The sequence below is a fragment of the Aphis gossypii genome, chromosome 2, assembly GCF_020184175.1.
Source record: "Aphis gossypii isolate Hap1 chromosome 2, ASM2018417v2, whole genome shotgun sequence".
NCBI lineage: Eukaryota > Metazoa > Arthropoda > Insecta > Hemiptera > Aphididae > Aphis > Aphis gossypii.
The window spans coordinates 882,925-900,917 of NC_065531.1; the positions used below are offsets into that span (position 1 = coordinate 882,925).

Below are 17,993 nucleotides of genomic sequence, written 5' to 3' on the forward strand. Positions count from 1 at the left end.
CTGCAGTGAAGTGTCAAAAGGATGGCCTTTGTGTAAAAGATTGAATTAATTTAATAATTTATAACATGTTGTAGAAAAGTATGTTTATTAACTATTAAGGTCAGATGTATACGAAATAATTAAAACGAAAAAACGCTCAAAATCGTAGCCCATTTTTCGCGTTTATTTGGAATATTACATAATATTATAGGTATAAGAGCTGACGGCGGCATCGATTCGATTTTTTCCACGCCGGTGAGCCGGGACGGAGCTTAATAAACTCTATCGGATTAAAACGCCGCATTTTTTTTTTTTTTTTTTTTTTTTTAAAGCGGTGGTAGCGGGAATGAACAAAAGAACATTCAAAGCTTATTTCGACCAAAGGACGGCTACAACGATATGATATTTGGTTTTTATATAATATATATCTGATATAAATATAATAATATATACACTTTACAGTATACAGTATACACTGTACGTAATATAACAAGTCTGTTGTTTAGGCTGCGGTGTTAGTCACGTATATACCGATATATAACTTAATAAGCGAAATATAGTGTTTCTTTTTAGAAATAGCATGAAATATTTGTGTTCAGTGACCTAAGGTTGAAATGGATTTTTGGAAAAAGTTAAGAAATACTTAAGTACACATTTATTGATGGTTTTTAAATATTTAGCACTTAAATTGTTAAAAATGTTTATGTCACTTTGGCCATTTAGCCATTGTTTTAGATTTAACCTAGTTATAATTTGTAATTTATTCAATACATTTTCATCTTGGAATTATCCGGTCTATTTTTTCTGCAAATTTTACTATCCAAATGAAAGTGCTGAGGCTAAAAATTTTAAAATTATCAAACAATGGGTATTTTGAAATTTCTTAGTTCATTCAAATAAACATATTTTCACCGATGCTATTGGATTAAAATATTTTGCATTAACTTTAAAATGAAACACACTGTAGGTTTATTAATATATATAGAGCTTTATATATATATACAGAAAACGGAAGGAAAGAACGGACGAGAGTAATAATTACCCACCACACATGACTGACGGGTATTTGTTTAACTGGTGACCTATACCCGGATTTACTATCATAGTGCAGGTGCCTACTAATATTACATCGGCAACTTAGAACAATAATTAAATCATTTTAAATATTTTTAACACATAACTCGTTATATAGTTAGATAAAATATTCATATTTTAAAAATACATTTTAAAAAAAGTAATATAATTACAAAGGAATGTTTGCAGTTAAAAAAGTTATTAAATCATTTTCTGTTACTGTTGTGTGTTGTACATAATATTTTGTTTGTTTTGTAAATATAATTTATTCCACCATACACAATCAATAGGTTGCACACCAGTTTCAGTATTTTTACCATTTTTCAAAAGATTATCTTAATCAGCTCATGCTTATTATATCTTTGACCTGATTAAATATAATATATATATTACGCTGGAGTTTAACATAAAATAATATACCTATATTGTGTGTGCATACGTATTGTAAATGATTTATAATTTAAATGGCTGCGATACCGAACAGTAAACTATATTATCGAAGTTGATTTGTTTAGTTGTTTTTATTATATATATTTTGTTCACGACGGTGAATCGCTTGAAAATTTTTTTGATTCTTAGTATCGAGTTTCAATGGTTTTAAAATTATTTCTGTTTTTATCGCTCGAGTTAACACCAAGTTTTTATTTTAATGACAATCTGTGTATTTTTCATTTAATATTTCGTAAGATTAAATAATTTTTTCAAGGAATTTTGATGTAAAAATACCAAATATTGAACAATAATAATTAATTATTTGTAAGTATTTAAAGTTTTTAAGTAGATAAGGCGGTGGCGGAGTGGGGTATTTCGCTCCATTCTCAGTTTATTCATCTAAACTTTAAATAGTTATAAATAATTAACTTTATGTGTACAGGTTTTGATATTTATACGTAAGAAAATAAATGAATATACTTTAAAGTATATAACTAAAGACACAACGTAGATAATAATTAATAACTATTAAATAATTTTGAATAAAAATAATAGGTAAATGTTTGCGAAAGTCATAACTATAGAAAAATAGAAAATATATAATCTGAAAATCGTATAAAATAGAATCGAAATAAACTTCATAAATGAATTTTAAATTAATTAAAAGTTTAACATTATCCCATTCAATCAATGTTTTATACTTAAAGAAAAATCTTATTTTTTTATGTAAAACAATTAACAAAAGTATAACAATGAAACATACATTAAAATGTTAAAAAGCAATAAAATAACGCCTATGAAAGTATAATTAAATCTTTTTCATTTATTTGATTTTTTTTATCATGCTTACTAAAATTTAAAATTTTGTATATCTACTAGTACATGCACCTATTGTACCTAAACATAATAATTTCTGACACTATAAGTTTTCATATGTAGTTGACATGTGTTGCTTTTACATGTAAATTTGTGTACATTTTTATTCATGTATATTATAATTGGAATGGGAAATCATTTTAACCATTGAAACATTTTTTTTATACTGTTGACCACACCAGAGGTGAACAAATAAATGACAAATGTAAAAGTAAAGTGTATTATTTTTATAACGTTTGTATGACTTTTTTTAAATCAGAATTCCAAATGATCATATTATATACTTGCTAAATAATGATAAAAATTAACTAAAAGCTGTAACAAATATTTAAGCGTGTTTGATCTATTATAGAATCAAGTTAATAAGAGTTATATGCTATTCTGAATATACGTTTATTCACTAACTGTGTTAACGATTTTAACTCTCACTATAAGATACATTATCGGTTGATTCTATGTTCTTTAGTTGAGCCATTATTATGTGTTTGAGCTCTTTTGCCGCTAAAACAGTCATCATCGGAAAAAAATTATACAATTACAAATTGTCCATAAACAAATATATTATATATTTAAAATGTTGGATTGAGTAAAATGTTTTAATTGTGGTTTGCTTAGCTTAAGAGGGTTGATAACTTCTACAATAACTTAAATATGTAGGTATCTTACCATTTTAAAAGATTAACTTAGTTTGTTCGTGCAATACTGTTTGCCTTTGTATATTACGGAGGATGCACTCTGCCATCCTAATTGATACTTTGTGAAGGATAGGATGGCATAGGTCAGGGGTCACCAAATGACGGCGTGTGGATGAATTTTAACCAGCCCGCAGACAAGGAGAGAAAAAGCTGATAATTTAATACGTAACCTAATCAACATATTATAATAAATATTCTGTACTTCGATTTTTTATGGCCCACTAGAATTTCCCGAATCTTAATGTGGCCCACGGAAAGTATTAATTGGTGACCCCTGGCATAGGTTGATGCTTCTAGGTAAGACATTTTGTGATCGATGACGAGCGACTGAATGATTACTATTGTCACCATAACCCGTCAAATACACAGCAAATAAAAATCGTACAATCGTTATAATACTGAAAAAAAAATAGATGTTTAAACGATAAATTTGATGTTAACATAATATCAAATAAAATATAAATTTATTTTTTATTAGTTTTTCATTCCTAAAAATTCGTTTCATTCGAATGTCCATATCTTTTAGTACCCTATGTGTCACGACTACCAAAGAATCTACGGAAATTTAAATAAAATAGATTACTATATTTTTTAGGACTTTTATCGTCTTGAATGGTTTCTATATTGTGTTTTTTTATAGTAACAAAAAAAAAATCATAAAATTAAATAAAAGATTGGAATATTGAATATTGTCTGTTGCTACCTTTTTACTGCTCGTGGCTTATTTACCTTAACCTTTAAACAGTTTAAACATTGAAAACAAACAAATCTCAACTTTATTGGTAACTAACATTAATTAGTGGGTAAGTATGTAAGTTCATTATAGACTAGTAACTAAAATTTAAGTATACATATTAGAGAAAAAAATATAATATACGGTATGATTAATTAACCATGCTTAATCCCATTTTTTCCTTTAATAATGAATTTATTTATTATAATAATACGTTGATTTTTGAAATGTTTAGCACTATTATATTTTTTAACTATTTATATTTTTTACACTGTTTAAGAAGTGCTGTTTGGTGTCATAAACTACTTATTCTTAAATGAAAACTAACTTTTTATTTTAAACTGTTTAGCTTATGATTTATTTTGAAAATCTTAGTGAATCTAAAAGAAAAATTGAATAAGTAGTTTATGAGTCATTAAAATATGTTTATTGTAAAATGGATAGAGTCCTTAAAAATAGCTTATAAAAAGTATCAAATAGATACAATATTGGATTTATTGTTTATTATATTCAGAAGATTTTTACAAACTTAATTGTTAAACTGTTATAGTAGCTTTCTCTTCCAAATCCATAATCATGGAGTTATTATTATTAGTACGCATAAGTTAAATAGCCTAAAAACCTCATTTAATTATGAACATCAACATTTTTAAAACGATTATCTGAATAACAATTTATCAGAAAAGGACTATTTTTATTTGAAAAAAGAAGTTCATGCCACTACAGGAAACTTTAAATATGATAATTATATAAAATAAAATTCAAATATTTGAAAATATGGTTTTAAGCATTAAGAATCTCAAAATTAAGGATTTGAATAAAATCGTTATTTAAGGTAAAAATTGGGGTTATACTTGGTGAATCACTCTATATATTTTTATCTCTATATATTATTATTAATATAATCCAAAAGAATGTTGATGTATCCAAACCGGAATCTAATTCTCAGTCTGCTCCTGTATAATAATATTTTTCTGAATGCATAAACTATACATTATCTTTGCTACGTTATATGTACGGCCCTCAAACCTTCTGGACGTGAGAGGCCCGATTTCAGAAAGTGTCAATCTTTCCGGTAACCTATCTCACAACCAACAAAGCCTACCTAGAATATAATATATATTTTTTTTCAATTAAATTGAATCAAATTGTATATGATACATGGAATCAAATAAATAATATTCTATGCTTTATCGTACCATAAGATAATCGATAATTTATTATATTTACTGTTTTGTAGTTGTAGTATATTAGTTAAGTTTATGATCTCTAATTATAATATTTTATATAAATCGGCGTGTAGGAAAAATAATACTATTTAATGATTGCCAATTAAACTAAATGAAAAATGAGTTTTTTTTTTGCATTTCTAATTTGTGGATAAATTAAAAAATACTTAAAACTTAAATAACTATAGAATTTCTTTACAATTCATTATAATAATTTTCTCTAGTCAAGATTTACATAGATAAAAAAAAAGTTATCAATAGATCGACCAAAAAACTTGTTAACACTTTGTAATATAAGTGTTATTTGGACTTACGTCTATTAAAATTATATTTTTGAGACTTTATAATTGGTATTTTAATGCAAACATATAATGCAATATATGGGATGTGCAATAATATGCTAACTTGCATACTGAAACTTTTTCTCGAGAAGTTTAATTTTTTGTACTATTTGGCCAATAATTATTGATCTTTGGTATATACAAGTATTTAATATTACATATTATACGTTTTTAAGATTTATTGCGATAAAAGTAATTAATATAAGTAAAAATAAAAATATGATTATAATGGCTACAGAAGCCAATGCTTAAAAGGATCAAAAAAAAAAAAAAAGAAAACAATAACAATAATAATAATAATAATAATAATAAAAATAATGCGAGCTTGACGACTATTCCTATTCAAATGCAGCGACGTTCTATTGTTATACCGATGCCGAAGAGAGTTTTGCCTCGTGTTATTGCAAACCATATACTATACAGGGTGTTTTTTTTTGACTCAAGAAATTTATTATTTCGTTTTTGAATTATTTTTAAAAATCAACTTTATTTTTATATTATTTTTTAATCGTCATCATTTATTTTAAACTTTTTTATCCAATTGAATGACAATATATATTTTTTTATTTCATATTCTGAAGCACAAATTGTTGGAATATTTTGATAGGTACATAATTTATGCAAATTTAATTTTGAACTAGTAATTGATATTAGTTATAAATTTAGATTAGCGAAGTGGTGTGTTCATATGTGACTTCACTCTGATTATCTATAAAGCGCATTAGTATAAAAAAATTTTTTTTTTCAAATTGATATTTTGTATAATAATATAAAGTTATGAAAAAAAAAAATTGTGTTTAAAAAAAAGAAAAACACCTTGTTCATATAAAGCTGAAGTGAGTCAAAGTGGATACGTATATAGATAAAATCGAATGCTATTATTACTAATGTATATCCATTTTAATTATTTGGCGTAAATAGAATTTAAGTGATGCACGCGCATTAAATGTTGCTGTTGAGAATATATTATCATAATATAGCCATCAATATCATAATCTCACGTGGTGATCTAACGTCGATTAACATTTAATAATAAGTGATTTTGTTTAAAGGAAACACTTTTTCATGAAAGAAAAAACAAAAATACATAGGTTTCTCTTAAATTTTTAAAAATAACATTGCTTGTATTACGGATTGTGGATTAAACGAGGCGTATCAACAAAAGAAAAGGTGAATGAACGTGAATTATTTGACGTGTTAATAATATCATCTTGGAAAGTGAAAAAACTTGTAGGTTATAATAAATTGCATGTCGAATCAATTACTTACTACAAAATATGTCATCATATAATCAACAAGTAAATAATATTCTGTCCAGTCAGATTTGATGGTGTAACAATATTATTATACATAATTAGTCTAAAATATCTTAAGTATAGAGAGTAGATTTTTAGATTTTTAAAAGTTTAAACTACGATTTAATTATTTCTAAAAAAAATTGTTATAAACAATCCTTAAAATTTTTTCTTAATATCCCTTTAAAATGTATTAAAATTATTCATTAATTTAATTTTTTTTTAGGATCGAGTCAATAACATTAAATTGTATAAGTAAAGTATAACACGTTGCATACATATGTCTTTATGTTAATGCTATACGTTTTGTAGACTATTCTTATGTCAAAATTGGTTTAGATATTAGATAGTTGGTGCTTCAAATAAGTTATTGAATGATTTATATCGTTTTTATTTTTATAGCACGAACATTTTTTTCCCAAAAAAATTCATTACTTGGGAAATTAACAATCAAAATTTTCATAGACAATAGTACAATACCTATAACCTATAACCTAACCTATATAATATTCTAAAAAACAAATATGTAAAATAAAACTTTTCTCACGAATTTCATATAATAAAATAATTCATCAATTTTGTTTATTCCCCCTCCCTTGAACTGCATTAACCCAATAAATACTACAAATGTAAAGACTCTATGCTACGTTTGTTCCTAACCTAACCTAACCTAATCTGCGTGTAGCAGCGTTTATTCGGACGATTAGATTATACATACCACAATTCGCTGTAGTCGATTTGACATCTCGATAATTAATGACAAAAAAATTTATAAATATCAATACACACTTACATCCCAAATAAAATATACAGAAAACAGATAGGTGGTGATGGTACAGTGATTGGAGTGCGTGCGCAACACATTTATATGTTATTATTATATTCTATTATACATAAATAATATTCTCGTCTGTCAACAGTGGTTTTGTCGTTTGCTTTTGGATGATAATATCGTGAAGTCGTAGACCCACGCGTGTTCTCACAAAAGCAATTCGCCTCGCTTAATACGTACACAGACACGCAGATAGTTTTTCTTTACGTATCCTGTTAGTACTTATCGATCGATCGGCAGTCGTCTATATCATATAAGTACGGGTTAACTGAGCGGAAAACACCTACCCGAAAGCGCGACATATGTGGTTTTGTGAAAGAAAAAATGGATTTTATTTTTTTTTCTATGCAATGAAAGAGTACTGCAAATGTACATAGGTATATACATATGTATGGCAATCTCGGAAATATATTTTAAACGCTTTATCGTAAAAATTGTTCTGCCGATATAAATACGCGAGTAGTATAACTTTATGCAACTATATAATATTACACGTGAATCGTCTAAAGACCAATCTATTGATAAAAACAAAATAATATATATTTTAATATTTAATGTTTAGTTAAGCTGCTTATTATTTCATAATGGTAGGTAATAGGTATAATAATAATATTAATAATAACAATAATTCTGCTATCGGTATTGCGCGTATCGGTCTACGACTTGGTAGTGTATGTACTTGTATTAAACATTCGAGGACTATGTTCGAATTGGAAATAATAATGAAATATATATATATATATATTTTATGATTGTTTTAAAAGTATCTTAGTTCCTCGTGGGGCTTTATCTAGGGGTTCATTACTGAACATTTTTAAATAGGTACTTTATTTCTACTGGGTAGCTAAATAATATGAATTAAACACTTTATATATATATAATCTATGTAGATATATGTTGGTATAATTTGCTCAATACAGCCTATAGATTTAGTTGTCACTTAAAATTAAATTTAAAAAATAATAATTAGTAATGATTAAACTGATGTAATTATGATAGAAATATAGAATTATTATTGCGTTTGATAAGATAAGTAGGTTGTTGTAACCTAACCTATCAAAAATATATTAAAAATATTAAAAACTGTTAAATGTACTACATTTTTCAAATTAATTATTTGACAGCGACAGTTTACCAACATTGATAAACATTTAAATATAAATTTGAAGAAAAATTAATTGAGGAATTATTTTGTGTCGTTCCCTTTAACAGTTTTGGTGATAAATCCAAAAAAATCAACAGTAGATGAATTCCATCTTTCTACTTATCCCCCTAACCAACATAAAAATTCGAGTACTGTATATCAGTATACCATGAGTTTGTTACGTTTCTAGGACTATGAAATTGATGTTTTGAAAACATACACTTATATAAATATTATACTATTATATTATAAATTATAATAATAGTAAATTAATAGTATATATGAATAAAATGCTATTTCATTTGACATACGATTTTTTTCTATTATTAATATATATTAATACTACTGTACTTGCTCTTACTGGCGCTAATAATAAATACATATTTTGTGTACTTACTATAATATTAAGGTCACGTATTTTCAAGCACAATATTTCTCGAGATCCTTGAGCATAATCTTTACCTAATCAGCACTTGCAACGCATATATTATATTATATCGACATTATTTATATAAAGATTTATAAATTTTATGATATTATAATAATATTATTACCTGAACAGTAAACACTATGCAAAGTGATATACTATGCATGTTCATACATTTTTCTGCAGTTATTCAAAATTCTATTTTTGGAATTTTAAATATACTTGAGGATTATGTTTTAAAATTCTTGAGATTTTTTGTACTACTCAAGCAATGCTTTCTGTTATTACAATGTTTGTTTCATACGAAACATAAAATATATGAGTTATTTAATGTCACCAAAAAGAGGCGTATGCATTATTAAAATTTTCGGTTATGCTTAACTATCTCATGCCCGCATTGAATGAGTAACTTTTGTGTATATTATTCTTCGTTTTGTTACTTTTGCGATTCTGCATATAGGTTAAGATAGCGAATATTGATGTACAGTTGTATATATATATATATATATTAAATGATTTAAAACAAAATTACAGTTGCATTGAATATTTTAATATCCAAAATACTCCAAGTAAAATGGTTATTGATGGTTATTAATATAATATATGAGAATATGTAACGTAAATAATTTTATATAATTTCATAATATAAGAATTATATAAAAATTAAAATAATAACTAATAATAGTTTACAATTATAAACACAAAATATATAGGTGATACAATTAAGATAAATGGGTTATCATCCGAAAAATACAATACAATATTAATAAATACAATAAACACGAGCTGAAAAGAATAAAAATCTTCATCTGGTTATCTCAAATAATTACAAATTTAAATAAATCAAAATTAATATATTTTTTCTTCAAATAAATAATTCAAGTAAAAAAAAAATACAATTTTATTTACATTAGTTATTTCATTTTGGTTTGTACATAATATTATACATTTATTGATTTTTAAATGTTTTTATTTATTTATTTTTTAATTATTATAAAAATGTAATGGTACTAAAAACATAAATATAATATAACGTAATTAAAAATGAAAAATTAAGTGTTTTACCTAGTGATCTGAAACAATAATTTATTACTCACTTATTACGTGTCACAAAATAAATATTTAAAAGCTAATAAGCACGAACCCTAAAATTATAATTCTTTAGTTTAAGTTCATATAAGATATAAACAATGTTTATAAAATGGCTTTATTATAATATATACATATACTTTTGGACAATGCGTTTAACCACTATTATTGAACCGTATGTATTTCATCGGAGCTACATAATATATATTATATAATATGTAACTATTGACACCTTTTTTGATACGAACGTATCAGCTATATAATAATGTAATTTTAATGTATTAGAAATAAATGTTTTTATATAGCTTAAATAAAAATAAGACTAATATTTTAATTTTTTTTTTAGTAATTATAATTAAGTTGTTATTTAGATTATGAAATATAAAATTTAAGTAGGCATTAAAAATTAACGAATAAATAAAAAATGAAATAATTACGATTATAAAAAAACATTAGATAGTTAGATTATTTACCTTTTTTATTATTTTTAAATGAAAATATACAATGTATACACGATGTTTGTACTATAAGAAATTTTAGTAAGCGGCGAATAATATGAATTGGAAAATTATTTAGTGGTTAGGTTAGTAAGAGTGTTAATAAATTATTGATAGATGTTAAGTTCCTATTAAAAAAATTCTTGATTAATTCTCATGATTTGAATAAAAAATCATTTTGCTTCTAAATAAAAAAAATTAAAATGTTTGTTTTAAATTCAAAAAAGTAAGAAGTTATATAACGATAAAACAGTTTAGTGTACATAGTAATATAATAAAATTCTTAGAAAAATATTCTGATTAAAAAATGTAAAACTGATAAAGTCACATTTTTATGATAATTTTAACTTTCGAGTAGACTTTGTTGAGTAGATCACTGCAGTAGTAAATGCGTTAAATTTGAATTTGCTGGTAAATCATTCCATATGAAAAACGATTCTAAGCTGAGACGGTGTGCTAGCCTCTACTTATAAAGATATTTTATATTGTATTTAGAAAGACAGGTTAGACGTGTATACTGAGGATAAAAGTTTTAAAAATGGTTTTAAAAAAATTTAAAATAAATGCAATATTGAATCTAGTGTTTATTATACTAGGGCGAATTTTACAAATTTGGGGAGGGATGAGCATGATTGGTAAATTACGCTGTATAATTATGTTATTTAGCTTGCTGTTAATTCATATTGTATATGACCCGCGTGATAATGATAATAATAATAAATATCTTTACTACTACTATGGTATTTCAGGTAAACATTTTCTTGAATTTACTGTGGCGACAACGCGAAGTCGTGATGGTCGCGTGACGACGGCGGTGACTCGCTGGTACTGCGGTTGGGTGGAGGGCGAAATGTGCGCGGTGAGCCGAGCACCGGAGAACGTATCCCGGACTAGCGTTGCTTTCGGCGTCGCGTCCCTGGCCATACTGTTGACCGGTTTTGTGACTGGTTCGTGGGTTACCACCAGAGAACCATATAGGGTACCAGGCACGGATAGTGCTTACACGGCCGCCGCGTTCCGGATCGGCTTGTGGAAGATTTGTCCAACCCTGAGGAAGACGAATTCCACAATGAGTGAGTATCACATTTTTTGAATAATTCAAAGATCATATAGTCCGTGGAAAAGTTTTTGTTGGCCTTATAACTGCAGCAAATAGTCCATAAAAAAGAAATATTCATACTGTCTTGATTTTTATTTTTTTCATGAAGTATAGGTAATTAACACATACCTTTATGTAATGTAAATCATAATATGACTGTTGTGATATAAAGTAATTATTAAAAATAGAAAAATGAATTATAATTATAAACGTCCTTGTAATAATAATAAATTGATGATAGTGTACGAGGTGTGAAATTGTACACCTCAAAAACGAGACACGCGATACGAAAACTCACTCGGGATTTGGCTCTTTCTAACACCGGCCCTAGGGGCATGAAAACGGGATGCACAATATTACGTCGCCGATAGTGTGTTCAGCTGTCAGCAAAAACGGTTCAGATTACTTTATTTCTCATATCATATAGCGGATTTATAATTTATACATAAAATATGCGTTTCATCACACTTTTGTGGAAAACAAAATCTTATAGTTTTTTTGTCAGACACATCTCATATTTTTCGTTCCATATTCAGAAGTTTGATATACTTTTGAAAATATTGAACAAATATTTTATTATATTTGCATACAAGCTAAACGTGAAAAGTACAGTGTTTTTTATCACTCTTGTTATTACAACAATATGTTATAACTACTTCTATACATTTATTAGTAAATATTGCATATAAGTAGTTTGGTGGTTTTACATTCGGTATTTTATCGATCGAAAATTTTAGTAGAAATTCTGTCCCGGAATCTGAGATAAGAATATCAAAAATCAACGTCCGTTATTTAAAAACACAAAATCAGTATATATGACTTTATAATAAAAAACAATTTTATATTTTATTTTATTTTAAAAAAAAATTAACTTATTGGGGTAGTGGGGTGTATAAAAGTATTTCAAGTTCTATGTATTAAAAAAACCCTGTGTCACGCTTTTAGTACGTTTTTTATATGCGTATCGCTATACCTGTTCAGTCTGATGGTTGATCAATCAATTCTATGGTGATGGAAAGTTTGATGACTAGCACGATTTAAGATATTTATATTATGATGACCAGACCTAGATTCAAAGTTGTACTCAAAACAATTTTTTGGGGTGGAAGGTTGTACCTCTTTAAATCCATATAGGGGATTTTTGTAGCTTTTTTTATCAGTACTTGTTGACAACTACGACAAAGTCAGCAACTTTTTGATACTCACTATGTTTGCTGACCACTTCACATCCCGTTTATAACATGATCGTATTTTCTCATTGACGGAATATGTGATAATATGTAATATATAATAATGTAATAGTGTTTTTTGTTGAATAATTTAACAGTCAATGAAATGAGGTGGATTACGACTATGGCGAGAAAGATTTGGAATGCATCAGCCGGATCAAAACTCGTATTTTTTTTGAGATACTTATTTATTTTTTCATGTTGATAAAAATGCCAGCCATAAATGTGTTCACTGTTGTGATGTAGCATTATTTAAGAGCTAAAATACTGTCGTTGATGCTGTCTGAGAAAAAATAAAAATCTATCAATTTCGAAAAATTAATAAAAGCCCACCCATAATAATATGTCTTTACGAGTACGACAAAGTATGTAAACTATTGTAGATTATTCAAACCTTACTGAAAAAAAACCGAATAGATTAGAATATAATAGTAATTAATTAAATTTATATATGTCAGTTAATTATTAATTATAACTAATTTCATTATAATTGTGTAACTTCATAAATAATATAAACTAGTTATTTGTATAATTTGAATAAACAGTTACAAATACACCTTATCGGTATCGAAACACAAACCGCATAGGTACTTTTACACAGTCGTTAAACGTTATTTCCATCAAGTCTGGTGGGCAAATAAAACGACTTAGTTTCGAGATGGCGATGTCCCGTTTGGTTTTATGGCGTCTTTATATTTTCATCATTTTTTTTATTCTATTTTTTAGAATTTTCCAAAGATACATTTTTATATAGTTTTCGGTTCATTGTCTGAATCAATAAAGTTCTTATAGCGTACGGTTGACTGTTTGATGAACGCAGTCGTAAGTTTTCCGACATGGAATATAATATATAGGCCCTCCATTGATCGCCGTATATTATCGTTGCATATACATTATGGTTGACCCGATGCGTCATTGTTATGATCGACAATAGTGTCTGGCCATATCGTTTTTCAACAATAAAGAAAACACACTGTGCCACCGTTCCGAATCTTATTTCCGTGTCGACTTGGGAATGCTGTATAATATTATACCAGAACCTACAATGTACCAAGCTATATAAGTTTTCTACCACGGTTGTGTATTTATCATATAATTCGAATTCGAATTAATTACAAGTTGATTTTAGGTATCAACCTGTTTAAAAGTTACAACCAAGTTAAGTAATTGATTTTTTTTTTGAAAGTTTTAACGTAATTAGTTTGTTCATTTTTTAATTTACTTAATTAGCCAATTACTTATAAAATCCATTGTAACAACTTAGTCTTTCCCAGTTAATTTAGGTTCAATTGGCTTATGTATTAGTTCTTATTGCTAAAGTTTACTATAATTTAATACGTTACTGAATTATTTATTTATTTATGGGCTATTATATTGAAATAATGAACATACAAAATCTTTTTTTTAATCATTCTATATATTATACAAGTACTATCCAATAATTTTAATTAATAACGTGTCATTGCCAAAATAGTTACAGCTGCTAGCGTTCAATAAGAAAAGTTACGAGAGATGCATTTATAACAAAATATTTATTATTATTAATAATAAAATTTAAAAGTTACATAATCATTGTATGTGTGATCCAGATCGTCATTCATTAAAAAAAAAAAAAAATACATGAATTATTTTTATTTGAGTTAAGTTAATATTTTTAACAGTGTTTCATGACTATAACTTATTACTTAATATTCTCAATGTTTATTTAACTCAACTACTCAAGTTAATTATTTTCATCGACTTGTCTATCTTTGCTGATTGATATATGACAGTCGATCTCGTAAGGTATCATTCATGGCTAATACCTACTACGACCTCTAACAGTTTTCTTGTGCTCTTTCGAGTTTATAAAAGATTTAATAGTTTAATAAATATAATATGTATTATTATTTATAGATTGCGAATGTAAAATAATAATATGTTATACCCGTTATAGATTTAATAAATCGTAATTTTAAGGGTTAAAATATTTAAAAGATTCGAATGCATCACATTATACCATGTTTATTACGAATATTAATAGTGAGACGGATACCTATAATATTGGGGTATTGAAATGTTACTTTTTAGTAGAGAAAACAATAACAAATATTAATAAAATTGTTATTAATATATGATGGAATAAAATAATATAATAGGTCTATTATAATTTATAACGGGATATTAGATTATTTTTAAATCAACTGCAACGGTTTGAATCTGTGTATGATACAATATCACATTGTTAAAGGAATTTTCTGTCGACGATGATATGTGAGTAAACGTTTACGCACATATAATAATCGAAAACCTTATCAGAATGATATAATTTTATTTATAATAAAGGTATACGCCACTTTTTAAAGTGTGTATTGTGGTAGTATAGTTGATACTTAATAGTTTTGGAAATCAACAGCAGCTCGTTAACAGTAGTACTCATTATTTAATATGTACTCATATTGTATTTTAATATGTATATATTGGCGATACACAGGAAAACGCATGTATACAGAGTGATAAGCTGAACATGCTCATCATAATTTTTTTAATTTATGAATAAATAACGAACCTGTTAAATATTTGATTTTTGCAATCTTATATTAGTATACATTTAAAAACGATGAATACTTTGATTTATTTTTATGACACTGGTTAAGTGCTGTTTGACAAGACTAGTATCAGTACAGAGTACTGTAAATAATTAAATAGATATTTTTATGTTGATATAATATATAAATCTAAATTCAAACGAATAATTTCTGAATTATTAAACTGCACGAGTACTAAGTCATAGTAAGGATACAAATTTATGATAATAGGCTTAAAGATATGATTATTTGAAATCTATAGTAATTAAAATAATAATAAATTAGCATTTTTGTGTTCATAAAAATGATTTGAATTTATAAGTGCTAGACTGAATATTACTTATATTTTTTATTTGATGTGAAATCCTTATCGTACTCAGTATACAGTATAGTTTAATTACTCAGGAAATTCTAGTTTGAATTTTGATTTAGATGAATTATATTTAAAAACAACAAATAAGTAAATTGTTTGTAGTTAAAAGAGTGGTTTTCATTAAAATAAAGAAATTTATATTATTATTATAGAACAATACTTTAAACCATAAAAAATATATTTATCTAAAAATATGCTCTTAACGTCATAATTAAAAAATTTAAAAAATCAGAATTTAAATAGATTTATTAGCAAATGATTAAAAGTTAGTCAGCACATTAAAATAACCATCTGTTTATAACGGAGATTCTATTTTTATAGCTAACTAGAATATAAAGTAATGCAATCAATTATTTCTCATATTTAAATGTTCAAGATTAAAAATTAAAATTTTTGATGGATATTATAATTAGTTCTTAAAATTTGTTAGATTGTCAGTTTATCACCCTGTACTTATAAAATATATGATTGTTATGTACGTCTGTTGAGTACCATTTAAACCCACACGAATTCCACTTTAGTCCATAATATTATGTACAATACACAATATTATTATGTATAATACTATAATATATGGTCTCTGGTGTCCTCCCGAGCCAGTGAATAACCCAACTCAACTATGAATGCTAAACACGAAGTCTGTTCCCGTTTAATGACCGTATGTCCGCATAAGAATTACTATAATATTACTGCGTTCACAAGTTACTTGTTTTTCTTTTTACCACTGCAAATGCAAAAACTCAATTGGTTATTTCATGTTTTCTCGTGTGTTTTTGTGTATAACTTTTTTAATTAATAAAGTGTTAAGTCAAACAAATCGTACATTTAATTTGAAGATAGTATTTTAGAATAACATCAGTTATAAAATAAAAGCAAATCGAAAGTTTATGATTTAATAAATAGATTTCAAGTGTATCTTATCATTGAGTATGTCATTGTAATAAATATTTTAAATTTGATTATCCAGTGATAAATAATTGCATACGAAAAATTATTTGATGGCGTGTCAGACTCGGTTTCAAAGGATATCTTAAAATATTTTTATATTAATATTAAGAGGTCTCTACAACTGAATGTATTCTTAGTATATATTATAACGTGTAACATAATTAAAAAACTGTTTTTCACCGGATGACTTTACTCCCTCGATATTTATATCAGAATAATCAAAATAATTATAAATCGTATTAGGGAGAATTTTATCTGTAGCGATTTATTTATTTTTTTGATAGTAATAATCAATAATTATCGATAAAGTTATTAAAAATGAATAAAACCAAAAATAAAACATAAAGTTTTCAAACCGATAAATTTAATTGTTTTCATGTTATCAAAAAAATGAAAGCGCTAAGATACAGATTGGTGTAATTTAAAATTTTGGTAATTGTGATATAAATATCGAGGGAGTAGTGATACCGTACAGAACAGTTTTTAACTTTATTAATGATATGCATATAAAAACAAAGACATCGTATGCGGGTTTGGTGTCTTCTTGATAATTTTCTTTTAGCTAATTGAACTATTTTTTGGAAAAACATCATGTGTATGTTATTATAATATATTATCATACTGTAATTGTTATTAATTTTTATCCAGTGCTGATATACCTATAGTAGAATTAAAATTTTTAAATAGTTATTGAACTCAAAGAAAATATTTTTAACATAATTTATATATATATATATATAAATAAATAAATAAGTAAAATATTTCAAATATTTAAAGATAACACAAAAAGAGTAGAAATGTTTTGAAAATGTTATCATGTTTAAAAAATGCCAGTATAAATATTATATTTCTGTTTTCGTGATTTTTTTTTTAGCTTTTTCCGATTATTGTGAAAAATACTGGGAATTTTAAGTATAAACTAGATTCAATTTTCTGCCAGAAATAACCTTAAAATTGAAACATCTTTTCAGCCATAAAAAGTATCTTTAGACAAACTAATACAACATACACACACACACACATTTTAAGACCAATACATCAATATCAATATAATATCTTCTTCCAAAATGTAATATATTAAATTGATTGAAATTTTTCAAATAAGAAATAATGCATACAAGATAAAAATAACTA

The 17,993-nt window shown here is 25.9% G+C and overlaps 1 protein-coding gene across 1 annotated transcript in view; it reads left to right on the plus strand.

Moving 5' to 3' along the window:
• The window catches only part of LOC114132762 (uncharacterized), a 176,228-nt gene that overhangs the window by 18,076 nt on the left and 140,159 nt on the right, over positions 1–17,993 (plus strand). The window contains exon 2 of the mRNA XM_050200427.1: positions 11,393–11,716. Within this exon, the coding sequence (XP_050056384.1) occupies positions 11,494–11,716 (223 nt within the window). The 5' untranslated portion in view covers positions 11,393–11,493. The remainder of the gene's footprint in view (positions 1–11,392; positions 11,717–17,993) is intronic.